Source organism: Ascaphus truei, chromosome 8 (genome assembly GCF_040206685.1).
Source record: "Ascaphus truei isolate aAscTru1 chromosome 8, aAscTru1.hap1, whole genome shotgun sequence".
NCBI classification, from domain to species: Eukaryota; Metazoa; Chordata; class Amphibia; order Anura; family Ascaphidae; genus Ascaphus; species Ascaphus truei.
The window spans coordinates 71,756,795-71,783,297 of NC_134490.1; the positions used below are offsets into that span (position 1 = coordinate 71,756,795).

At 49.4% G+C, this 26,503-nt stretch overlaps 1 protein-coding gene across 1 annotated transcript in view; it reads left to right on the forward strand.

The window, feature by feature from the left end:
- Positions 1-10,699: 10,699 nt before the first annotated feature.
- The window catches only part of LOC142501950 (alpha-2-macroglobulin-like protein 1), a 101,495-nt gene continuing 85,691 nt past the window's right edge, over positions 10,700-26,503 (forward strand). The window contains exons 1-7 of the mRNA XM_075612580.1: positions 10,700-10,825; positions 12,303-12,486; positions 19,666-19,828; positions 21,714-21,766; positions 22,449-22,469; positions 24,438-24,591; positions 24,678-24,762. Coding sequence (XP_075468695.1) covers positions 10,758-10,825; positions 12,303-12,486; positions 19,666-19,828; positions 21,714-21,766; positions 22,449-22,469; positions 24,438-24,591; positions 24,678-24,762 — 728 coding nt within the window. The 5' untranslated portion in view covers positions 10,700-10,757. The remainder of the gene's footprint in view (positions 10,826-12,302; positions 12,487-19,665; positions 19,829-21,713; positions 21,767-22,448; positions 22,470-24,437; positions 24,592-24,677; positions 24,763-26,503) is intronic.

Below are 26,503 nucleotides of genomic sequence, written 5' to 3' on the forward strand. Positions count from 1 at the left end.
TAGTAAAATGTTCAATGGCAACAATTATAGAATAGTCCTATATAGGAAGTTAACATGGGGACAGATTGAGGATCTGTGAAAGGACAAACAGCCTCAAGGCTAACACCAAAACAAGTATAAATGCAGCTTTCTCTCCCAATGAACAAGCTACAGGTTTCATAGCCAGATAGAATGCTGCAGATCTTAGTGCACACTCTGTAACTCCATATTAACAGCACGTCAATATATTATGGCATAAATGTACTCTCTGCTGTTTGGGAGGATAACTTGCTACTGCTGATGTTTAATAATGTAACGGGTATTCCCCCACCCAATCGCATATATGGCGTATGTAAGGAGAACCTATATGTTACCAGGTGTGGTGCAGTATACCTGTCAGGCTCACAGGAGGTCTGAGCCTCCGCTAGTGAGAGCCTGGGGTGAATCCTCTGGAACGATCTTCTAATTACAGCGCCTCCACCTGTGCAGGATTCTAGGAGTGTAGAATGTTCCGTACACAGGACCCACATATATGAACCACATACACCAAGGTATATATAACACAGGTTTACTATATGGCCAGATAAAACACAATACACATGCATCAAAAATATGACATCAACAGTACATAACTTCAGTGTCACCCTGTAACACTACTAGGCACACCTACCAACACACCTCGCAGGGCCTTAACCCCACACAGTATTCCCAAAGTCCTTGTACCCAAAGTCCCAAGAGTCCCACAACCCCACCCACGTGTGGGACAGCGCTGCCCACTAAGATGAAGTGTATAGGTGGTGCACTTGGTGACTTGGATAATACCTGCCCGGTGCTCCTGCTACCAGGTGCTCAGATGACCTTTACCTGGAATCCCTTGCTCCAGGAGATGATCCAAGAGGCCTCCGCCTCAACGGTGGGTGGCTCCCGCATGGAGTGATCCACCTTTATAATGTTTCTTATCCTTGCTAACGCAGAGGATGTTATACTTTCATGCAATTCACCTTCACAGCAATTGCCAGGATAGTTACGTTTCCTGGCTGGATCCTGTCCCTAGTCTAAGGGGAGTCCCTGTAGTAACCACAAGCTGAGATGAGTAGGGCCTAGCTGGGGGCTAAGGGGAGACTTCTGGGCTAGTGCATGAGGCTACTTTCCTCCCTGCACAAACACACCTTCCCCTCTCTGTGTCCCAGCTCCAAACTGACAATCCCTGTCTGCACACAACATTGTTGCAACTTTGCAGCATGAGAATCTGTCAGTCTTATTGGCTGTCTGGCTGCCTGTGACAAGGGTGAAAGTGCAGTCCGCAGAGGCTGCTGGGAATTGTAGTCCTTGGTGGCTCTATTTAACATTGGGGCAGCGTGCGCGCTGTGTAATGGCCGCCGCTGCTGCTAACTGCGCACGTGCGAACTGGGGGATGTCCCTGACTATGGAGCGCCTCTTCTCACTCCCTGTAATGTATTGTATTGCATTGTATGTCTTTATTTATATAGCGCCATTAGTGTACATAGCGCTTCACAGTAGTAATACATGTGGTAATCAAATAAATAACACATAATATAAATAACAGATCATGGGAATAAGTGCTTTAGACATAAAAGTAACATTAAGGAAGAGGAGTCCCTGCCCCGAGGAGCTTACATTCTAATTGGTAGGTAGGGAGAACGTACAGAGACAGTAGGAGGGAGTTCTGGTAAGTGCGTCTGCAGGGGGCCAAGCTTTATGTATCGTGTTCAGAATAGCCACAGTGCTATTCATATGCTTCTTTAAGCAAGTGTGTCTTAAGGTGGGTCTTAAAGGTGGATAGAGAGGGTGCTAGTCGGGTACTGAGGGGAAGGGCATTCCAGAGGTGTGGGGAAGTCAGTGAAAAAGGTTTAAGGCGGGAGAGGGCTTTAGATACAAAGGGGGTAGAAAGAAGACATCCTTGAGAAGAACGCAAAAGTCTGGATGGTGCATACCGAGAAATTAGGGATGAGATGTAAGGAGGGGCAGAAGAAAGTAAAGCTTTAAAAGTGAGGAGAAGAATGGAGTGTGAGATGCGGGATTTGATCGGAAGCCAGGAGAGGGATTTCATGAGGGGAGATGCTGAGACAGATCTAGGAAAGAGTAGAGTGATTCTGGCAGCAGCATTTAGGATAGATTGTAGGGGAGACAGGTGAGAGGCAGGAAGGCCAGACAGCAGGAGGTTACAGTAATCAAGACGGGAGAGAATGAGGGCCTGAGTCAGAGTTTTAGCAGTCGAATAACAGAGGAAAGGGCGTATCTTAGTTATATTGCGGAGGAAAAAGCGACAAGTTTTAGAAATGTTTTGAATGTGAGGGACGAATGTGAGAGAGGAGTCGAGTGTGACCCCTAGGCAGCGTGCTTGGGCTACTGGGTGAATGATTGTAGTTCCAACAGTAATGTGGAAGGAGGTAGTAGGGCCAGGTTTGGGAGGAAGTATGAGGAGCTCTGTTTTAGCCATGTTGAGTTTAAGGCGTCGGAGGGCCATCCAGGATGATATAGCAGAGAGGCATTCAGAAACTTTGGTTTGTACAGCAGGTGTAAGATCAGGTGTTGAAAAGTATATTTGTGTGTCGTCGGCATAGAGGTGATAATTAAACCCAAAAGATGTTATTAGGTCACCTAGAGAGAGTGTGTACAGAGAAAAGAGAAGAGGTCCCAGGACAGAGCCCTGGGGTACCCCCACAGAGAGATCAATAGAGGAGGAGGAGGTGTTAGCAGAAGAGACACTAAAAGTACGATAGGAGAGGTAGGATGAGATCCAGGATAGAGCTTTGTTCCGAATACCTAGAGTATGGAGAATGTGGAGGAGAAGAGGGTGGTCCACTGTGTCAAATGCTGCAGAGAGGTCGAGTAATATGAGCAGAGTGTAATGACCTCTGTCTTTGGCAGCATGGAGGTCGTCAGTTATTTTAGTGAGGGCTGTTTCCGGTGGAGTGAGCAGTGCGGAAGCCAGATTGTAGAGGGTCTAGGAGAGAATAGGTGTTGAGAAAATGGAGCAAGTGAGAGAATACAAGACGTTCAAGGAGTTTAGAGGCATAAGGCAGAAGGGAGACAGGTCGATAGTTAGAAAGACAGGTAGGGTCAAGCTTTCTGTTTTTGAGTAATGGTATGACTGTTGCATGTTTGAAGGAGGATGGAAAGGTTCCAGAGCAGAGGGAGGAGTTAAAAATGTGTGTAAGCGTAGGGATTATAGTAGGAGCTAGAGGTTTTAGGAGATGGGAGGGAATGGGGTCAAGAGGGCAAGTGGTAGAGGGAGAAGAGGCGATCAACAGCGACACATCCTCCTCTGAGACAGTGGAAAAAGAGTCAAGAAAGGCATGAGGAGAGTTAGGAAGAGGTGTAGGATGGGGGGAAGAAACAGAGGGGATGTTCTGCCGTATGGATTCCACCTTTTCCTTAAAATAGTCAGCAAAGTCCTGAGCGGATATGGAGGAAGGAGAGGCAGCTGAGGGTGATTTGAGTAGAGTATCAAAGACAGAGAAGAGTCGGCGTGGGTTAGACTTGTGCATGTTGATTAGTGCAGAAAAGTAAGCTTGTTTAGCTTGCGAGAGGGCAGAGTTGAAACAGGATAGCATAAATTTGTAGTGAAGGAAGTCTGCGAGAGTGTGAGACTTCCTCCAGAGGCGTTCAGAGGAACGAGTGGAGGAACGCAGCATGCGCGTGTGGGAATTTAGCCAGGGTCTAGGGTTAGAAGGGCGAGGGCGGCAGAGAGAAAGCGGGGCATGTAGATCAAGAGAGGAGGATAAGGCAGAGTTGTAGTTCCTGACCATATACTCTTTGATAAAGTCCCATGCTAGGGATGAAACGCGTTAGAGTGGTTCTACTATGATGTCCAGCCTTTTTTTCTAATAAAGTCATTTTATTTTACTAGCTTGTAGTTTTACTAGAAGTAGTGACCATCCGCTTTTCCTACCTCTTTATACTTATTTGGCATGGAGCACACAGCAGTCTCTATGGCTACAGGTGATTTTCATTAGAACTGAATGGAGGCAGTATCCAGCTGATCTGCACTACAGCAACACCCTGCATGCAGTCTCCCAGGTCACAGCCCGGCTGATTGCCTCTGGAGGCAGACCCAGGAAGATCTGAGAGTTGGAGCGTTCTACCCGGGGACCCCAGCACAGCCGGTGAGCTTTGTGACACTACGTCCATGCCATCTGTTTTGGTCACAGCACGGCTGGTTGCCTTCTGGGTGGGAGCCCCAATGTTATCCATGGGCTAGATCGCACTGACCCGTGGGACCCCAGTACAGCGCGACCGTTGCCTTGGTGACGCAGCCCCTACGTCATCTACACCGGTGAGCTGAGGGTTTGGCATTCAAGCCGGGCAGCAGAGCAGTTGCGGTCTCCATCTGCAGATTCAGTGAAAGGAGCGCCCCGGTTCTTTGATCGTTCAACAGCTGGGATTCCCCTGCCATATACAGGTTGGAGGGGACTTCTGCTTTATTGCACTCTATGGCTGATAAGGTGGCAGGATTACCGGTCGGGTCAGGTTAGCATTATTGGGACCATTATTGAGTACAAGTTGGTGAAGCTGCGGTCTCACTACTCTTTATTCAGGTTCACATTTGCATTTAACCCCCGACTGGTGTGCCTATACCTTTATAACCATCTTGATATTATCCCTTCACATTTATTATTCTACACCTGCCTTGAGACATTTCCTAGTTACTCCTGGACAGTGTTTACATGTCCTGTTTTTTTATGATTTGCAGCATTGGAACATTGGCGTTCACTCTCCATTTTTTTCTATCAGTAGTTCCTGACCAGGTTGTCAGGGTCTGTAGCAGAGCTGAGAGAGGAGAGGGAGGAGCGTAAAGTGGACTCAAAGTCAGGTAAGTGAATAGAGTGCAGGTTTCTGCAGAACCGGGGGGTAGATGGAGATGTAGAAGGGGAGAAGCGAGATAAAGAGAATGAGATGATGGTCAGAGAGAGGAAAAGGGGAAATGGAGAAATCAGAGAGAGAGAAATTTTTAGTGAAAACCAGGTCTAAATCGTGGCCATCCTTGTGGGTGCTGGCTGCAGTCCACTGTTGAAGGCCAAAAGAAGAGGTAAGAGAAAGAAAGCGGGAAGCCCAAGAGAGAGAGGGGTCATCAATGTGGCAATTGAAGTCCCTAAGGAGAAGAACAGGGAAGTCTGAGGAGAGAAAGAAAGAGAGCCAGGATTCAAAGTGAGAGCGAAAGGCAGAAGGGGGATGAGTAGAGGTAGGTGGGCGATAGATGACCGCCACATGAACAGGGAGAGGAGAGAAGATCTGGACAGTGTGAGCCTCAAAGGAGGGAAAAGCAAGAGAGGGGGGAATAGGAAGGGTTCGGTAATGGCAGAGAGAGGAGAGCAGGAGCCCCACGCCTCCACCCCTGCCATCTAGGCACGGAGTGTGGGAGAAGGAAAGGCCACCATAGGAGAGGGCAGCTTCCAGAGCAGAGTCAGACTGAGTTAGCCAGGTCTCAGTTATAGCAAAGAGAAGCAGGGAGTGAGAGAGAAAGAAGTCATGCACAGAGAGGAACTTGTTAGAAAGAGAGTGTGCGTTCCAAAGAGCACAGGAGAAAGGGAGAGAGGAGGGAGGGTGGCAGGGGATGGGTATGAGGTTGGAGGGGTTGACACCAGAAGGAGTAGAGGTTGCAGTTGGCAGGCGAGGACGAGCGGATGTAGGAATAAGACAGGGACCAGGATTGGGAGAGATATCCCCAGAAGCAAGGAGGAGAAGCATGGATAGAAAGAGGATGTGTGAAGAGGATTTGTAGGGGTGTTTTTTAGTGCATGGGATATAGCTGTGTGGTGTCAGAGGACGCAGGTAAGAAAGGAGTTCATGTGAACTGAGAAGTGGTGAAGGAAGGAGAGATGGAGATATATGAATAGAGTTTGAGACATACTGAGGCTGGTAGAAAGAAGTGCATAATTTGAGAAGAAGTGAAGTCACAGCAAATATAAATGGTAAAGGCAGCATCACAGCAGTAATGATGCAGTCTGGTATAGATGATATCCTCCTTTCCAGCGTAGTTCAAATGCAGGAATCAGGGCCAGATGGGGTGTCCACTTCTTCCTCACTTCTTTTGAACTTCCTTTTAAACTTCAGTTGTTCAGTAGTCATGCCACTTATAATGGGCCACTTGGATATGGGCTGCCGTATCGCATCTGGGTCTATACTGCGCGTGCGCGAGCTTCCGCGCATGCGCGAACGCACACACAAGATGGCGGCGCCCTGTAGCTGATGTCGCCGGGAGCCCCCGGTGCCGCGATCACCCCTGCAACTGCCCTCACGCTGTCGCAGGTAAGAGAGAGAGATCCGAATGTCTGGGGAGCCAGAGGGACCTGGCTACAATAATATAATGTCCAAAGGTAACTATCATATTATAATAATCCTATATATGTATGTAGCCAGGTCCCCCTCTGCCCGTTGCCCCTCCCTCACCTGGCTGGCGATCGCGGGTGCCGACGAGCCAATGGCGGACCCGTCGGCGATTGAAGGAGTGAGGGGCAGAAGGGAACCGGAGCGGAGGTTGCCGGGAACGCGAGCGGCCGGTTGTTAGGGCGGGCGCGTCGCTAGGGCTCTTGGCGGCTCCCGTGCAGGGCGTCGCCATCTTGGATAGGTTCGGGCGGCCAGGACAGTTGCGCATGCGCGAGCAGCAACCGCGCGAACCCTAGCCTACCAGGGAAGGCTCTTGGACGGGACTACGAGTCCCATGAGCCTTAGGGGACCCCATGTGACACCAGGGAGCCAATAGGGCTTTAGGACCTCGGGACACAAAGGTATTAGATACATTTTGCGGGATTGGAAGCGTGAGAGGAAGCAGGGAGCTGGGTAGGTGAGGGTGCAGGGGAGCAGTAGCCCCTTGCACTAGGCCAGTCACCCCCCACAGGCCCCAGATAATACTTTCCCTTGCCCCCAGTTTGTGGTTGCTCCAGGGACAGACATGTACACGGGCAAAACACGATGTTTTAACCCCTCAGGTGCTCAGAAGGATAATCATGGGTGCTGTTGTGTATAACTCCAAGATATAGTCAGTTAATGTTGATTACCCACTCCACATAGCTATGCATTCTTTGACAAAGGCCCCACGGGCTGAAACGCGTCAGAGGACCCGTTAGCACGCTGTTTCAATAAAGTCTTTTTTTCAGTTAGCCCCATCAGCCTTTTTCTGTTCATTTCTTCTGTGCTGCTGCTTTGCCCCCCCCCCCCCCCCATGGTAGGATTCCTCTGCTTCAGGGACAGGCCTTAAGTTAAGGAGATCTGCCCCTTTAGCTATTTGGTTAAGTAAGGAGACATGTAGTGGCGCGCAGCCTGATTCCTGGGTCTGGGCTCGGACCCATATATATATATATAGACTATCTGCCCAGAGACTTTTATACCTATAGACTATCTTCACGGAGGCCACGCCAAGTAGCGACTGCGGCCTGCCGGCTGCAGATGGATCTTCGCCAAGGTACAGATGGTGCGGAGCCGCGATGATATTATCCACGCCGGAATTCTCCCCACGCGTAGGAGGACATCACGTCGGAGCAGACGGATCCACACCCATTGGTATAGCGGCACCCGTGGCGGGAGCCCAGGCAGGTATCTATAAAGAGTGCACCAACACGTCACGGGATAGCGCTATCTCCAACACACATTGGGTGAGTTTAGACATACGGGACATCGGGGAATTGGTGCCCAGCACCCAGGTACTTGGAGGAGGAGATACATATGTGGATGTGTGTGCATCAAGGGAAGTTACATGCATGTTGGTTATATGCTAATGGTTCTTGTTATTATCCTGCCAGTGAAACTGTTATGCAATCACGTGTGGAATTATATATATGTGGGTTCTGATAAGGGCATACTCCCTCCTCATTGGTATCCGTCATCAGTGGAGGCGCTGCACCAAGTGTAAGTACACCCCAGGCTCCAAGCGGCGGAGGCTCAGGTTTTATGTTATCCTAACAGGTGACGCAGTACCAGTAATACCGTACCCCAGGGGACACCCGTTACATGTAGGAAGGAAATATGGGGACCGACTAAGGAGATCACTCACCCATGCAGCACGTTACAAACCCTCAAACAATAACTAAGTGTATCAACAACTCTGTGTACGGGTCCAATATCTAGCTATTTCAGCCTATATTAACCATATAGTGGCTTATACCCCGTGTCCTGGTCAGTAACTGAAGAGTACGCATACTTTGACTGAGAGAGTCCAATAGTGATTTGAGGCACCACTATTGTCACTCTTTTAAGCTTCGTGGTAACATACAAATTTGACTACAGTGAATATTTACAATAGTCACACCATTACTCTTTTAATTAAATGTAGTACAGGTCCAAAGGTCAAGAAGAAAATCATGATATTCACTTCAAAGAGTAAACTGCACTAGCTGTATTGCAGCAATATATGGGAAGAATTACGATTATGAATATATCATTCTCATCACCACAATAGCACATAAACCATATGACCCCAAGAGATAGGATCAAAAAAAGCACCCCCGTTATTGCACTCATTGCCTAGTATATAGTATGTGACATAATATCCTATATAATTCTGTTACATGGTATATTAGGTCAGAAGGAGAGGGTTAAAAATGAAAATAATAAAACTTTAAAGCTGCAGTTCAGTCAATATCCTGCATGTGTGTTTTTTTAATAAATCAGTTCTGTAGTAAGAAAAAATACTTTTAGCATTTTCTGTTTTAAAAAACAACAACTTTGAAAGACCAATTTTCTTGTATTCTATTTTAACAGCCATTTGCTAAGGCACTGCCCCTTCATGTCCTGCCACAAACCCTGGCACACCCCTTTGTCAGCCCTGCCCTCCCTCTAGCACATGTCAGTGCAGGAGTGCTCATGAATAATCATGAGCTTCCACTGACTGACAGAAGCAAATAAAAACATATGCCAGCTCTAATTATGTCACCAAATTTCGCCTATCAATACATGGAGAACGAATTGACCTGCAGCTATACAGTTCTTTAGGTAATTAGAGATTGCACACATGAAACTATTGAAGTAAAAAAATAAATTAAAAAAAAAAAAGACTGGACTGCAGCTTTAATACATCCAATTCATTAAACACTCAAAAGTTAAAAACATAGATAGTCCTGTTAGTGAAGTGCAATAACTGGGGTGCTTTGTTACCCTTTGCACCTGTGTTTACTAGGACCTTTATTAAGTAGAGCAGTCTGATTCATCAATGTTTGTTTTCATCACCACAATATATTATTATAAATATTTAGTGGTGCTGCCTAAGTGCAGTAGTCCTCTAAACAGAAATAAAGACACTAAAAGTCAAGAGGACAACGGCTTATTATATCTGATATTTGCATAAAGTCAACTACTTATGTAAAATATCATTTATTGTTCTGTATATGTCAGTATTACTGACCGAGAATATCTAGCATTCGTTGTGTTTTCATTTATACCCCTTTATTTTAAGAATATTATTAATAAAACTATTTTTAAGTATTCAACTATACACATTCCGTTAGGGTCCTACTGTATATAGCTTTTATTTACCGGGGACAATCTGAGTTAAAAAGAAAATAATTTCTCCTGTAGAGATCACCTCTGCTCTAATTCTCTATTGGAGAAATTACTTTATTTTAAACTCAAATTGTTACATGCACCATTTTATTTTAAGTTTCATTACATGCTAAATTTTACCCAGAGGCATCAATAGGGATCTGTTATACATACTGTAGTATGGTTATGAATATATTACCTGATAGCACCCCTCTGACTTACACAATATACTTCAGTACAGGTTAGATCAGGTATTGTCTCTTTACTCTAACAAATGAATGATTCCTAGGAAATGGTTCTGTGCTCTTTTATTGGAAATGAATTTTTCTATATGAATTACAGGACCTGGTTATCCTCAGGAGCGACTGTCAGAATCTCAGAGGAACCGGCATGATGCCAGAGTCTGAGCAGCCCTGACAGCTAGAGACACGATGGGAGCGGTTCTATAGATGCTCAAGCAGCTATTTTCTGACAAAACTCCCTATACACTTCAATGGGGATTTTCTGTCAAAAATCATTCCAATGGCCGTTTTGGCTTAAATACAATAAAATGTAACCTGAACACTATCAGACTCATTAATTCACGGGTGATATACTGTATATACCGCCTCTGGACAGCATGCTCTGTCATGTCACAGAAATACCAACTGAGGGCCGGCTACAGCAGTGTGATTGTTATAGAGATGCGAGGTCTCCTCCAAAGGAGAAACCAGGCACAGAACAGGGAATCCATCTCCGAGAATTCATCTACTCTGAGGGTATATTTGGAGCTGTGACATGGGATACACACTTACATTTTTTCTGTAAATATATAAATATATTTGTTTTAGCAATACATTAATAAATCCCCACATTATGTATAAACCCAACAGTGCCTGAACCCAACAGACAATCCCAAAGATGCCTGGTTAGGTTTTATTTAGTTTGCCTGAGGAGACTAGTGCACACACTTCCTAATCAGGGCTGTCCTGTTAGGTTTAGTCCTTTATTCCTAGTTTGCACAAGACTGTAACATTCCCAATATAAACAATTGTCCCTAACCATAAAAACCATTTATTTGCCTATGTCCAAATCCCCCTCTAACTTCCACCCCCACAAACCTTGAGTGAACCAATCAGGAACTCAACAAATATTTGTCAGGCTCTGGTCAGTGTCCAGCCTGTGTGTGACCCTGTGTGTGAGTGTGGGGGTGTGAGGGCAATTTAAGTGGATGTGCGCTGGTCCCCCTGGCCACTCAGATACAGGACACACAAGCAGCAGCTGCTCAGAGCTCTCACATAATGCTGCCCCACGGCCTGTGTGTGGGGCTGATCCTACTGCAGCTCTTGGGGGCATTGGAGGCAGATCTGTGAGTATTTGTGTAGAGCTGTGTGTACAGTGAGAGCTGTGTGTGTGTGACAGTGAGAGCTGTGTGTGTGTGACAGTGAGAGCTGTGTGTGTGTGACAGTGAGAGCTGTGTGTGTGTGACTGTGTGACAGTGATAGCTGTGTGTGTGACAGGGAGAGCTGTGTGTGTGTGACAGTGAGAGCTGTGTGTGTGTGACAGCGAGAGCTGTGTGGCAGTGTGGCAGTGAGAGCTGTGTGAGCTGTGTGACTGTGTGACAGTGAGAGCTATGTGACTGTGTGACAGTGAGAGCTGTGTGTGTGGCAGTGAGAGCTGTGTGTGTGACAGTGAGAGCTGTGTGTGTGGCAGTGAGAGCTGTGTGTGTGGCAGTGAGAGCTGTGTGTGTGGCAGTGAGAGCTGTGTGTTTAGCATGACTGCAATATTCTATCTTTAACTCACAGTGTATGTCTCATTATCGGTGTCTGATTGTATCTCACTATGTGTACTGCACAGTATGTATCATACAGTATTTGTCTGTATCTCTATCTCTCTGTGTCTTTAGCTACTATATATCGTCTTCCCTCTGTCCCTGTGTGTATAGTTCTCTGTATATCTCACTTCATTTACAGCATGGCACATTAATATAAAAACACGCCCAGCCATTTACTGCAGGCCCCCAGTCAGTGAAGGGGTTAACACACATGACTCAATCTCTAATTGTTCAGATAACTCTTATCCTCTGTATCCTCCCCTCATACCCTGCATCCGTCTTTAGACTCTATGCTGAGAGCCTCCTCACCTCAGACTATGCTGTGATCCCCCTTCTCATTTCAAATGCCCCCTTCAGATTCTACACTGTTACATAGTTACATAGTTACATAGTTACATATTAGATGAGGTTGAAAAAAGACTTCTGTCCATCAAGTTCAACCTGTGCTAAATTTAGACAACAGATATTTTATCATATATCTATAATTATTGATCCAGAAGAAGGCAAACAAAACCCCAGAGTCATATCATCCAATGATATCTCATAAGGGGAAAAATAAAGTCCTTCCTGACACCAAGAATTGGCAATCGGATTAATCCCTGGATCAACATCCTTCCCATGTATACTTATTTGGTATATCCCTGTATACCTTTCCCATCTAAAACGATGTCCAACCTTTTTTGAACAAATCTATTGTCAACCCCTCTTTCTCTGAATCCCCCTCACAGTCTATGGTGTGACCCCCCCTCCCCACACCCTCTCATTCTCTGTATCCCCAGCCCTCTCTGACTCTATTATCCTTCCTCTCATTTTTTCTGCCCCCCCCCCCCCCCTGCACCTGCTCTCACACTCTGTGCCCCACTCTCCGACTCTATACTGTGAACCCTCACTTTAATTCTCGGTATCCCCTCTCTGGACTATACTATGATCTCCCCTCTCATGCACTGTGACTCTTCCACCCCCAAACGGTTTGCTGTGATCCCCCCTCTCACTCTCTGTGTCCCCCTCTCAGACACTATGCTGTTATCGTCGCCTCCGAGATCCGCTTGCCCGAACCTGAGCTGGCGTGTCTCCACCTCTGGGGTGTGGAGGGAGAGAGCAGTGTGCAGCTGATCCTGCATATGAGCACCAAGAACATAACCCTGATAGACAAGAGCTTCCAGCAGGACACAGTCTCCACCTGCGTCACATTTCAGGTACAGAGCAGCACGTAGAGCACAGAGAACACAGCACAGAGCACAGAAGAGAACCCAGCGCACAGTCACTTAGGCCCGTAATATAGTGGGCGCGCTTGCTCCGCCGTGTGCTTTCGGCACTTATAAAAATTGGCTGTGGTTAGCCAGCTGTTCTACACTAGGGCTGCCAGCCTCGCAGATGCACGTGCAGCACAGGCAGCGGGGCTGTAGCCCAAGAGCCATTCTATAGATTGTGCGGCCGTGCGCGCGCCTGTGTGAACGCGCGTGCACGTGACGCACGCTTTTTGTGTGTATGCTGTGTCTGAGTGGGGTACTGTATGTATGTGTGTGTGTATGTATGTGTGTTTGTGTGTGTGTTTGTATGTGTGTGTGTTTAAATATGTTTCGAAATAAATAAATAAATCTATATTTATAAAACTCAAAATCTGTTTGTCTGTGGGTTTTTGCGCGCTCTCATTGGCTGTCATTGGCTGTCAAGCTCTCCCATTGGCTGACTGCGGGGCGGGCCTTGGCTGTCATGGCTCTTATTGCCTGACTTTGGGTCGGGTCTTGGCTCTCATTGGCTCTCGCGGTCTCTGAGTGCAAGGTAGGGTGACGTCATTATTTACACACAGAGGGGAGATACATATATTATATACACACAGAGAGGGGGAGATACATATATTATGAACACGCAGAGAGAGGGGACATACATATATTATATACACACAGAGAGAGAGGGGAGATACATATATTATATATACACAGAGAGAGGGGAAGATACATCTATCTATCTATCTATATATATATATATATATATATATATTTGAAAACATTGTATCTTGGCTGTGCTTATGGGCAATCTGATTGGTCCGTCGGTCTGTCACTCAGCCTCTGGCCAATCAGATTGCTCTGTCAGCCCACCCACCCCCCACGGCTCTCATTGGCCGGTGTGGTCTAACAGTGTAATCCACTCTTACACACACACCACCCGCGCCTCTCCAAAACTGGCTACCACAAGATGTGCACCACCCGCCACCACCTCCCGCCCAGGTAAGTAACTAAACTGCCGCCTCACACCCCTGCACCTCCAGCCTCCCCTCCCAGCTCACACCCCTGCTGGCGGGCTGCCGCCACAATCCCCTGCGCCTCCCCTCCCAGCTCACACCCCTGCTGGCGGGCTGCCGCCACAATCCCCTGCGCCTCCCCTCCCAGCTCACACCCCTGCCGCCGGGGCCTCAAATCCCTGCGCATCCGGCCTCTCTTCCCGCCTTGCCTCCCAGCTCACACCCCTGCCTCAGGGCCGCCGCCTCACACCCCGGCGCCTCTAGCCGCCTCACACGCCGGCACCTCCCGCCTCAACCGGCTGGGACCAACAGCAGAACAGACGGCTGGGACCAAGCGGCGGAACGGACGGCCGGTAGAGGGAGCGGGCGAATGTAGGAGTAGGAGCGAGTGGCCGGGACCAACCGGAGAAGCGGACGGCCAGGAGTGGGAGCGGGCAGCCCACACCCCACACCCGTACCACACCAATTGCAAACACGCTGCCTCTTGCCTCAGATCCGTGGGGGAGCGGATGGACGGGTGAGGGAGCGCCCGCCGCGTGCACACGCCTCTGTCTGCTGAACATCCCCAGCAGACGGAAGGTTACCGAGGGGGAGGGTGTGAATGAACAACTGGCCAAGACAGCATGGTAACGGCCGGACGGATAAGCAAGCGGCCGCAGGATAAATTAATTGTCACTTACCCCCCTTCCCCTCATCCCCCCTACCCCTCATCCCCCTTCCCCTTTAGCTCCCCTCACCCCCCTCACCTCCCCCTTAGCTCCCCTCACCACCCTCACCTCCCCGTTAGCTCCCCTCACCCCCCCTTATCTCCCCTCACCCCCCCTTATCTCCCCTCACCCCCCCTTACCTCCCCTCACCCCCCTTACCTCCCCTCACCCCCTTTCCTCCCCTCACCCCCCCTTACCCCCAACACACCCCCTCACCCCCCCACCCTCCCTTACCCCCCCACCCTCCCCCTCACCCCCCCACCCTCCCCCTCACCCCCCCACCCTCCCCCTCACCCCCCCACCCTCCCCCTCACCCCCAACCCCCCCTTCACCCCCCCCCTTACCCCCCAACCCCCCCTTCACCCCCCCACCCTCCCTTACCCCCACCCTCCCTTACCCCCACCCTCCCTTACCCCCCACCCTCCCTTACCCCCCAACCCCCCTTACCCCCTCACTCCCCTTACTCCCCTCACCCCCCCTTCACCTCCCCTCAACCCCTTCACCTCCCCTCAACCCCCCTTCACCTCCCCTCCCCCCTTCACCTCCCCTCCCCCCTTCACCTCCCTCCCCCCTTCACCTCCCTTCCCCCCTTCACCTCCCTTCCCCCCTTCACCTCCCTTCCCCCCTTCACCTCCCCACCCCCCTTCACCTCCCCACCCCCTTCACCTCCCCACCCCCTTCACCTCCCCACCCCCCTTCACCTCCCCTCAACCCCCCTTCACCTCCCCTCAACCCCCCTTCACCTCCCCTCAACCCCCCTTCACCTCCCCTCAACCCCCCTTCACTCCCCACCCCCCTTCACCTCCCCTCCCCCTTCACCTCCCCTCCCCCTTTCATCTCCCCTCCCCTCTTCACCTCCCCTCCCCCTTTCACCTCCCCTCCCCCTTTCACCTCCCCTCCCCCTTTCACCTCCCCTCCCCTCCCCCTTTCACCTCCCCTCCCCTCCCCCTTTCACCTCCCCTCCCCCTCCCCTCCTTCCCCCTTCACATCCCCTCCCCCTTCACATCCCCTCCCCCTTCACATCCCCTCCCCCTTCATCTCCTCTTCCCCCTTCACCTCCCCTCCCCCCTTCACCTAGCGGGACACACGCCTCACATTTTTATATCACTTATGTCACCAAAATATACATTGTAATGTGATGTGTTTACAATAAACCATTTTTAATCAACATCAGATTACATTTTCTTCCATCTTTCTTTTCAACATTATTATCCAACCTTTCGAACAAATACTCAACCTATTGTTCCATGATTTATACATAATAATACCTAATACACATTTACATCCCGGGCAACGCTAGGTCTCTCAGCTAGTATATTACACTCACAGAGAGAGCGGAGATACATCTATATATATTTTTTTTTAAATGTTGTATGTTGGCTATGCTTATGGGCAATCTGATTGGTCAGTTGGCCTGTCACTCAGCCTCTAGCCAATCAGATTGGTCCGCCCACCCGCCCTCCCATGGCTCTCAATGGCTGGTGTCTCCTCCCCCCCGTGTGTCCCCCCCCCACGGCTCTCATTGGCCGGTGCGCTCTAACCCAGGGGTCCCCAACCCCCGCCCATACTGCTGCTGGTGCATGAGCTGAGGAAGTGCTCACTGGGGCTGTTACTCGGGGGGGGGGACATGTGAGTATTTGCCCCACATCCCCCAACTCCGTTTTGGGCCCCACACCCCCTAGCTCCGTTTTGGGCCCCACACCCCCAGCTCCATTTTGGGCCCCACACCCCCCACCTCCGTTTTGGGCTCCACACCCCGAGCTCTGTTTTTGGCCCTACACCCCCAAGCTCTGTTTTTGGCCCCACACCCCCCCAGCTCCGTTTTTGCCCCCCCCCCACCACCAACTGACACACAGTGACGCACACACAGTGACGCACACACAGTGATGCACACACAGTGTCAGATACACTGACACCCCCTCCTTCCCCCCGGCCCTGCCTTCCTCCCCCCCGCCGCTTCCTTTCTCCCCCCACACTTGCCTTCCTCCCCCCCCGCCCCTGCCTTCCTCCCCCCGCCCCTGCCTTCCTCCCCCCGCCCCTGCCTTCCTCCCCCCGCCCCTGCCTTCCTCCCCCCCCACTCCTGCCTTCCCCCCCCCGCCCCTGCCTTCCCCCCCCCCGCCCCTGCCTTCCTCCCCTGCCAGTCCATGAGTATATGCTTAAATGGGCAGCAGAATTGAACATTGATATAGACAGAGAGGACTGGGAAGATATTTGGGAATTCACGGCAAGGACCTCCATATGCACCACTACGAAGGAGAATATTTATAAGATTCTATTTCACTGGTATCTCACCCCAGTGAGACTGAAACAAATCTACTCCCTGGTCTTTGATTTATGCTTGAGAGGCTGCGAACAAAGGGGGGATTCGACTCATATTTGGTGGTTATGTCCAAAAATTCGGAAATATTGGTCCTCTATACAAACGCTTATAGAAGAGGTTACGAATCTCATCCCCATTGATCCTCTGACCTACTTATTGGCAAAGCCAATTGAGAATATTGGCAGACCAATAGGAAATTCATTTCCTTCATTCTTACGGCATCAAGATTCGCGATAGCGGCCTTCTGGAGGAAGGTATCTGCCAAACAAACGATAAAAAGGCGAATTACTGAGGTCATGCTGATGGAAAAGCTGACCGCATTTCTAAAACAGTTTTTACCGGACTTTTACCAAACATGGGAGCCGTGGCTAATGCTCTGAACCTAGTTATGGGACTACCCGTCAGCAGAAGCTAATTAGATCTAGCCACCTTGTCCATTGACACTCAGGCTCGGGTGCCTGGCGGCTGAGGGGTGACGTTACCTTCTTTCTCTTGCCTCTTTCTCGACTGATCTTCCCATAACCTTCCTCCCCACCCCCTTCAGAGACATCCGTGCTTAAAAGATATATAGTCGAGCTAAAACCCTACCCCCCACCTGTTCCCCCTCCCTTACTCAGTCGAGGTCCACTAAGTGATCTAGAGGCCTCGCTGCTCCCGGCGATGCTCTACCCTTAAGGGGGGTAAAAAAGGAAAAATTTTATTTTAGGCAATGCTTATACTTTGTTATGTTGTTTGACTGTTTTTACCTTATAAAAATGTTTGGGGAAAAAAAAGAGAAGCAATTGTTGCTGCCCATCAATCTGGGAAGGGTTATAAGGCCATTTGCAAACAATTTAAAGTCCATCATTCTACAGTGAGAAAGATTATTAAAAAGTGGAAAACATTCAAGACAGTTGCCAATCTTCCCGGGAGTGGACGTCCGAGCAAATTCACCCCAAGGTCAGACCGTGCAATGCTCAGAGAAATTGCAAAAAAAACCAAGAGCTACATCTCAGACTACCGGCTTCAGTTAGCATGTTAAATGTTAAAGTCCTTGACAGTACAATTAGAAAAAGACTGAAAAAGTATGGCTTGTTTGGAAGGGTTGCCAGGAGAACAACTCTTCTCTCTAAAAAGAACATGGCAACACTGCTTAGGTGTGCCAAGTTGCATCTGAACAAACCGCAAGACTTCTGGAACAATATCCTTTGGACAGATGAGACCAAAGTGGAGATGTTTGGCCATAATGCACAGCGCCACGTTTTGCGAAAACCAAACACAGCATATCAGCACAAACACCTCATACCAACTGTCAAGCACGGTGGTGAAGGGGTGAGGATTTGGGCTTGTTTTGCAGCCACAGGACATGGGAACCTTGCAGTCATTGAGTCGATCATTAACTCCTCTGTATACCAAAGTATTCTAGAGTCAAATGTGAGGCCATGTGTCCGACAGCTAAAGTTGGCCGAAATTGGGTCATGCAACAGGACAATGATCCGAAGCACACCAGCAAATCTACAACAGAATGGCTGGAAAAGAATCAAGGTGTTGCAATGGCCCAGTCAACCTCAACCCGATTGAAATGCTGTGGTTGGAACTTAAGAGAGCTGTGCATAAACAAATGCCCGCAAACCTCAATGAACTGAAGCAACGTTGTAAAGAAGAGTAGGCCAAAATTCCTCCACAACGATGTGAAAGACTGATAAAGTTTCTTCAAGTTATTGCTGCTAAAGGTGGTTCTACAAACTATTGAATCATAAGGTGTACTTAGTTTTTCACACATGGCTTCTCCATTTTGGCTTTATTTTTGTTAAATATATCATGACACGGTGTAATATGTCATGTGTTGTTGTCATCTGAGGTTGTATTTACCTAATTTTTAGACCTGCTAAGGAACAGATGATTGTTATTATGTCCTGATATGTAAAACCATAGAATTCAACGAGGGTGTACTTTCTTTTTCACACCACTGTATATATGTAAATTTACGTATACTGCTGTGGCTAAGCTCAGTCTAAAGCTTGCCGGGAGCTGGCCGGGATTGCAGCGGGCTAGCCGCGGGTCCATTCTCCATTTAAAAACAGAGTTTTCCCACGCGGCGCCCGCTTCAATAGATGAGCGCTAATGGCGCTTACTATTGAAAGCGCCCGAGGCGCAGGAAAACCAGCCGAAACCCGGCCGGGTTTCGGCCGGAGACTGCCGCGCGCCGCCCCCGCTATTTTAAAACTGCAGTGGCGGCCGCATTAGAGTCAGCTCGGCCGCCACTGTGTACAGTTGTGTGAAAAAGAAAGTACACCCTCTTTTCTCTGAGCATTGCATGATCTGACCTTGGGGTGAATTTGCTGGGACGTCCACTCCTGGGAAGATTGGCAACTGTCTTGAATGTTTTCCACTTTTGAATAACCTTTCTCACTATAGAATGATGGACTTTAAATTGTTTTGAACTGGCCTTATAAGCCTTCCCAGATTGATGGGCAGCAACAATTGCTTCTCTAAGATCATTGCTGATGTCTTTCCTCCTTGGCATTGTGTTACACCTGAATGCTCCAGACCAGCAAACTGCTAAAACGTCGGCTTTTATAGAGGTGGTCACACTTGCTGATGACCAATTAATCAAGGGCATTTGATTAGCAGCACCTGTCTGCTACTTAACATGAAAATTCTTATGGGAGCAGTAAGGGTGTACTTCGTTTTTCACACATAGCTTCTCTATTTTGGCTTTATTTTTGTTAATGAAATCATGACACAGTGTAATATGTCATGTGTTGTTTTGGAGCTAGGAAGGAATTTATTTTTCCCCTTATGCGTTATAATAGGATGATATGTCACTGGGTTTCTTTGTTTGCCTTCCTCTAGATCAATATTCAGTAAGTACGGATATAGGATAAAGTATCTGTTGTCTAAATTTAGCATAGGTTGAACTTGATGGATGTAGAGTATGTCTTTGTTCAACCTCATCTACTATGTAACTATGTAACATGCAATGCATTGCAGGCCTCTCTGGCAGCGGAAGGGTTAATAAAGAGCGCTAGGCCATATTGGGATATAATTATTTCATTCTTGGATTCTGCGTCATACAATTTCAGAACTTGACCCCTTCCAGTAATAGTTGGTTTCTCCCCTTCAGGTCCCTCCTCCTTCCGAGGGCAATGAGGAGGTGGCTACGCTGGAAGTTTCCATTGAGAGCGGAGGGCAGGCGATAAACAGTAGTAGCAAAGTTCTGGTGAAGAGAGAAAGATCCAACATTCTGATCCAGACTGACAAATCCGTGTATAAACCAGGACAAACCGGTAACATTTCAGGGACGGGTCCAACACACCAATTATCTGAGTCTCACTGATTTTATGTCTCACAGACTTTTTGCAGAAAGAGGCAGAGAGAGAGACAGAGAGATTGTACAAGAGCCCCAAGTGCTACAGTACAGTATATTTACCCCTCAAACCCACAATGTGCACAGAAAAGAGCACAGCTGAGATACCTGGGATATATGCTAATAGGAGTCATTTAAGTATAATTTGCATATCTCTCTCCCTCCGTCTCCAAACCCCATATTTCAGGGTTTGGAGCACTATCCCTGTTCATGCACCCTTTGGGGGGTTTCAAAGTGTGTCCTAGGGGGGCGCGAACAAATATGAGTAATGGTGGCTGAAGGGGAAATATGGCGCACAAGGTGCTATCGATGCTCAATGTCTATAACGACAATCACCGCCGGCATCGGAACTTTGCGCCCTATAACTCTCTGCTCCGCATCACACGGGAGTGTACGCAGGGGGATGCAGGCAGCATGACGTGGGCACATAGTGCGGGAACCCTTCCGGCTGCATGAGATCAGTCTCAGGGGCTCCATTCTACACCCTCCTCGTCTAACCTCTGCAGCCTTCCTCCTCGTCTAACCCCTGCAGCCTCCCTCCTCGTCTAACCCCTGCAGCCTCCCTCCTCGTCTAACCTCTGCAGCCTCCCTCCTCGTCTAACCCCTGCAGCCTCCCTCCTCGTCTAACCCCTGCAGCCTCCCTCCTCGTCTAACCTCTGCAGCCTCCCTCCTCGTCTAACCCCTGCAGCCTCCCTCCTCGTCTAACCCCTGCAGCCTCCCTCCTCGTCTAACCCCTGCAGCCTCCCTCCTCGTCTAACCTCTGCAGCCTCCCTCCTCGTCTAACCCCTGCAGCCTCCCTCCTCGTCTAACCCCTGCAGCCTCCCTCCTCGTCTAACCTCTGCAGCCTCCCTCCTCGTCTAACCTCTGCAGCCTCCCTCCTCGTCTAACCTCTGCAGCCTCCCTTCTCGTCTAACCTCTGCAGCCTCCCTTCTCGTCTAACCTCTGCAGCCTCCCTTCTCGTCTAACCTCTGCAGCCTCCCTTCTCGTCTAACCTCTGCAGCCTCCCTTCTCGTCTAAACTCTGCAGCCTCCCTCCTCGTCTAACCTCTGCAGCCTCCCTCCTCGTCTACCCTCTGCAGCCTCCCTCCTTGCCTAACCTCTGCAGCCTCCCTCCTTGCCTAACCTCTGCAGCCTCCCTCCTTGTCTAACCTCTGCAGCCGCCCTCTTTGTCTACCCTCTGCAGTCTCCCTCCTTGTCTACCCTCTGCAGCTTCTCTTCTCATCTAACCGCTGCAGCCTCCCTTCTAATCTAACCTCTACAGCCTCCCTTTTTGTCTAACCTCTGCAGCCTCCCGCTTTGTCTAACCTCTGCAGCCTCTCTCTTTGTCTAACCTCTGCAGCTCCCTCTTTTACCTTCCAGTATGTATCCTTGTTGTCTGTCTCCCCCCCACCCCTCCGCCCCCCACCCCCCTCTCCTCCCCATCCCTCCCTTGCCCCCGGGACTTCTTTCATTTCACTCCAATGCCCCCATACTCAAACCTCTGGCTCCTTCAAGTTCACGCTGCCCCCTCCCCTACCAACCATTCCCCCCTCCTTTCTCCCACCAACTCAGTGTAATACAGTAGGTAGGGGGAGATTTCGGCCATGAGGATGGTGGAGGAAGAGAGGAGAATGGTGGAGGGAGAGAGGAGGAAGAAGACGTGGGGAGGTGGTCATGGTGGAAGAGAGTTGCTGCATGTGGGGAGATGGTCATGGGGCAGAGAGGTGCTGCATGTGCGAAAGTGGTCATGGGGCAGAGAGATGCTGCAGGTTCTAAAGTCCCCTCTCCTATAGTTAATATTTTTTTTTACATCTTCATTTTTTACAGTGAAATTTCGAGTGGTTTCTCTAAAAGAGAATCTCCAACCAGACAATGTGCAGGTGAGCGGGGCGCACAGGAAGTCACACACAGAGCAGGGAGCACAGGGTGTCACACACAGAGCAGAGAGCACAGGGAGTCACACACAGAGCAGGGAGCACAGGGAGTCACACACAGAGCAGGGAGCACAGGGAGTCACACACTGAGCAGGGAGTCACACACAGAGCAGAGAGCACAGGGTGTCACACACAGAGCAGGGAGCACAGGGAGTCACACACACAGCAGGGAGCACAGGGAGTCACACACAGAGCAGGGAGTCACACACAGAGCAGGGAGCACAGGGAGTCACACACAGAGCAGGGAGCACAGGGAGTCACACACAGAGCAGGGAGCACAGGGAGTCACACACAGAGCAGGGAGCACAGGGAGTCACACACAAAGCAGGGAGCACAGGGTGTCACACACAGAGCCGGGAGCACAGGGAGTCACGCACAAAGCAGGGAGCACAGGGAGTCACACACAGAGCAGGGAGCAGAGGGAGTCACACACAGAGCAGGGAGCACAGGGAGTCACACACAGAGCAGGGAGCACATGGTGTCACACACAGAGCAGGGAGCACAGGGAGTCACGTGAATGGAGCACAGGGGGTCACACACAGAGCAGGGAGCATAGGGAGGCACATACAGAGCAGCACATACATGTATGATATGTTTCCTAATGTCTCATTTATCTGTTTTATTTCAGTTTCCCGTTATAGAATTACAGGTACAGATAATACATTATATACCTGAGTGAGTGAGATGCAGTGAATAGCTGTGTGTGATGGGCTGGAAGTACTAATGAGCACCAGTATTCAGCTGCAGTGTGTGGGTGGGGGCCCTTTATGAGGTATGTGCTACGTGGGACAGGAATCAGGTGCAGTGTGTGGCTGGGCTCCATATGTGAGATTCAGAAATTTTAGCAACCGGTTCTCTCTCACCTTACCATCCTTTCATAGTGAAAAATCAGCTCTTTCCTTCTTCATCATCATCATCATCATCATCATCATCATCATCATCATCATCATCATCATCATCATCTCCCCCTCATCATCAGATCTCCCTCAGCCCCCCTCATCATCATCAGATCTCTCTGAGTTCCCTGCAGCATTCTCAGATCTCCCCCAGTCTCCCTCAGATTCCCCAGATCTCCCCCAGTCCCCATCAGCATCCTCAGATATCCCCCTGCCCCTAAGCATCCTCAGATCTCCCCCAGTCCCCCTTATCATCCTCAGATCTCCCCCAGTCCCCCTTATCATCCTCAGATCTCCCCCAGTCCCCCTTATCATCCTCAGATCTCCCCCAGTCCCCCTCATCAATCTCAGATCTCCCCCAGTCCCCCTCATCATCCTCAGATCTCCCCCAGTCCCCCTTATCATCCTCAGATCTCCCCCAGTCCCCCTCATCAATCTCAGATCTCCCCCAGTCCCCCTCATCATCCTCAGATCTCCCCCAGTCCCCCTTATCATCCTCAGATCTCCCCCAGTCCCCCTTATCATCCTCAGATCTCCCCCAGTCCCCCTTATCATCCTCAGATCTCCCCCAGTCCCCCTTATCATCCTCAGATCTCCCCCAGTCCCCCTTATCATCCTCAGATCTCCCCCAGTCCCCCTTATCATCCTCAGATCTCCCCCAGTCCCCCTTATCATCCTCAGATCTCCCCCAGTCCCCCTTATCATCCTCAGATCTCCCCCAGTCCCCCTCATCAATCTCAGATCTCCCCCAGTCCCCCTCATCATCCTCAGATCTCCCCCAGTCCCCCTTATCATCCTCAGATCTCCCCCAGTCCCCCTCATCATCCTCAGATCTCCCCCAGTCCCCCTTATCATCCTCAGATCTCCCCCAGTCCCCCTTATCATCCTCAGATCTCCCCCAGTCCCCCTCATCAATCTCAGATCTCCCCCAGTCCCCCTCATCATCCTCAGATCTCCCCCAGTCCCCCTCATCATCCTCAGATCTCCCCCAGTCCCCCTTATCATCCTCAGATCTCCCCCAGTCCCCCTTATCATCCTCAGATCTCCCCCAGTCCCCCTCATCAATCTCAGATCTCCCCCAGTCCCCCTCATCATCCTCAGATCTCCCCCAGTCCCCCTCATCATCCTCAGATCTCCCCCAGTCCCCCTTATCATCCTCAGATCTCCCCCAGTCCCCCTTATCATCCTCAGATCTCCCCCAGTCCCCCTCATCAATCTCAGTTCTCCCCTAGTCCCCCTAACATCTCCCCCATTCGCCCTCAGCATCTTCACATCTCCCTAAGTCTTCCTCAGATCTCCCCCAGTCCCCCTCCCCGCCATGCCTACCTGGGAGGACGCAAGCATGGGGAGATGGTATGCAGCGGCACGGGCCCGAAGCTTAAAGAATTAAGCTGTAGAAGAATAACTTAGTGCAGAGTCTAGCAGCAGACACCGGTAGTTCCGGGTCAGACTGCTAGATGGTGCTCCTCGCCTGCAGTCCTGCTCTGACTCTGCCTCAAGTGATTCTTCTACTTGCTAATTCTTTTGACGCCAGGGGCTGCAGCTGCCACTGCATACCCTCTCCCCACGCCTGTTAAGGACCGGTTCAGCGAACTTCTTAGGAACAGATTCGGACGAACCGGTGCGAACTGTCTGAATGTATGTGCTCCATGGGGCAGGAATCAGGTGCTGTAAGTGAGTGTAGGCTCCATAATCAAAAATCATGTGCTATTCTCTCCCAGGATCCAGGCAAGAACCGGATTGGCCAGTGGCTGAACGTGAGCCTCCAGCAGGGAATCGCTGATCTTTCTCTCCCCCTCTCTTCCGAGCCTCCCTTGGGGGAATATTCCATCCGGGTCAAAGACACCGTCCATACTTTTAGTGTGGAGGAATATGGTGAGGATCCTTCCCGCCTGTCCTCAGCTCTGCCGCTGGCTCCGTGTCTGACCTCTGACCCTGTCCCAATTCCCCTCTTTTCTCAGTGCTTCCGAAATTTGAGGTCACCCTCCAGTTCCCTAAAGTTGTCACGGTTTCTGAGGAACATTTTACTTTGAAACTATGCAGCAGGTGAGAAAGGTTACACCCTGTGTTCACTGTGTGTATTGTACTGTATATTCCCTGTGGGTGTCATTGAGGGACAGTGAAACCCTTTGGTCACTGTGTGTATTGCATTGTACTGTATATTCCCTGTGGGTGTCATTGTGGGACAGTGACACCCTTTGGTCACTGTGTGTATTGCATTGTGTACAGGGCCGCCGTCAGGGAGGGATAGCTGGTACTCCAATCCAGAGCCTGGTGATTAAAGCATGAGAGCAAATCATTCAAAGAGGCCTCCTGGAATGTGTTGTCAGAGGGAGCCTGCTGGAAGGTGTCCTTGGAGGTGCCTGACATGGCAGCATGCAGTAGGCCGGTGGAAAGGAGGCAACCCTCCCACGCACCTTCGTGTGCTCCCTCCAGCAGGCAGCTTTGCAGGCACCTTCACAGGCCTCTAACAGGCCCCTCAATTCTAAAGGGCAGCAGGTAGGCAGTGGGAACACTCCGTTCCTCTCCTCCTATCACCCTGTTTCCCCCTAATTCCCCCCTATTTCACTCAATCCCCCAAACTCTCACCCCCCTCCCTTTCACCCATCACTCTCCTCTCCCACTTTCTCCTCCTCTCTAATTAGTTAATCATATTAGTTGAATCTTTACTAATTCCAAGATCCAAAAATGTGACTTTGGATTGACTATGTTCAGAGGTTAGACGTAAATTAAGAGCATTAACATTTAGTTTATTTGTAAATTCAAGCAACAGATTCAATGGCCCACTCCAAATCAGGAGAAGATCATCAATAAATCTGAGCCACAGATCTATATGTTCGGTGTACAAATTATTCTCATCAGTAAAGACAATGGTAGCTTCCCACCACCGAACATATAGATCTGTGGCTCAGATTTATTGACGATATTCTCCAAAGTCACATTTTTGGATCTTGGAATTAGTAAAGATTCAACTAATATGATTCAAACTACAGTGTTTAGAAAACCCACCTCTACCAACAATTTGCTATTAGCAAGTAGCCAACATCCAGTCTCCTTAATACGGGGGATACCGACAGGCCAGTACCTGCGCCTCAGGAGAAATTGCTCAACTATGAAAGACTTCAGAATAGAATCTAAAGATCTAATAAATAGATTCCTTGAGAGAGGTTACTCCATAAACAATTTAAAAAGGGCATATAATAGGGCTTTGATGTGTGATAGGGACACCCTACTGATTCCTAATACAAAAGTAAAGGATACCCAAATCAGATGTATTGGTACCAAGAGTAATAGATGGTCAGATATTAAAAAAATATTTTCAAAACATTGGCATATTTTGAGATCAGATAGTGACTTGGCATTAATACTGAATGAGACACCTAGTATTACAAGTAGGAGGTCAAAAAATCTAAAAGATAATCTTGTGCATAGTCACCATCACAAAAAGACACCACCAACATGGTTACCAAATCCACCTAAGGGCTGCTTTGCTTGTGGCAACTGCAAGGCTTGCCAATATATGCGAACAACTAAAATATTTGAAAATCATGACCAGTCAAAACAATTTGAGATAAAACATTTTATTAACTGCAGGAGCTTTAATGTAGTATATCTCATCAACTGTAGCTGCGGTCTAAGATACGTTGGAAAAACAATTCGTGAACTACGTAGACGCATATTGGAGCATGTTAACTCTGTTATCAATAAACCTGACACGCCAGTAGCACGCCACGTGAATTCGACACACAGTGGTAACTTGAGCTGTTTGCAATTTATGGGGATTGAT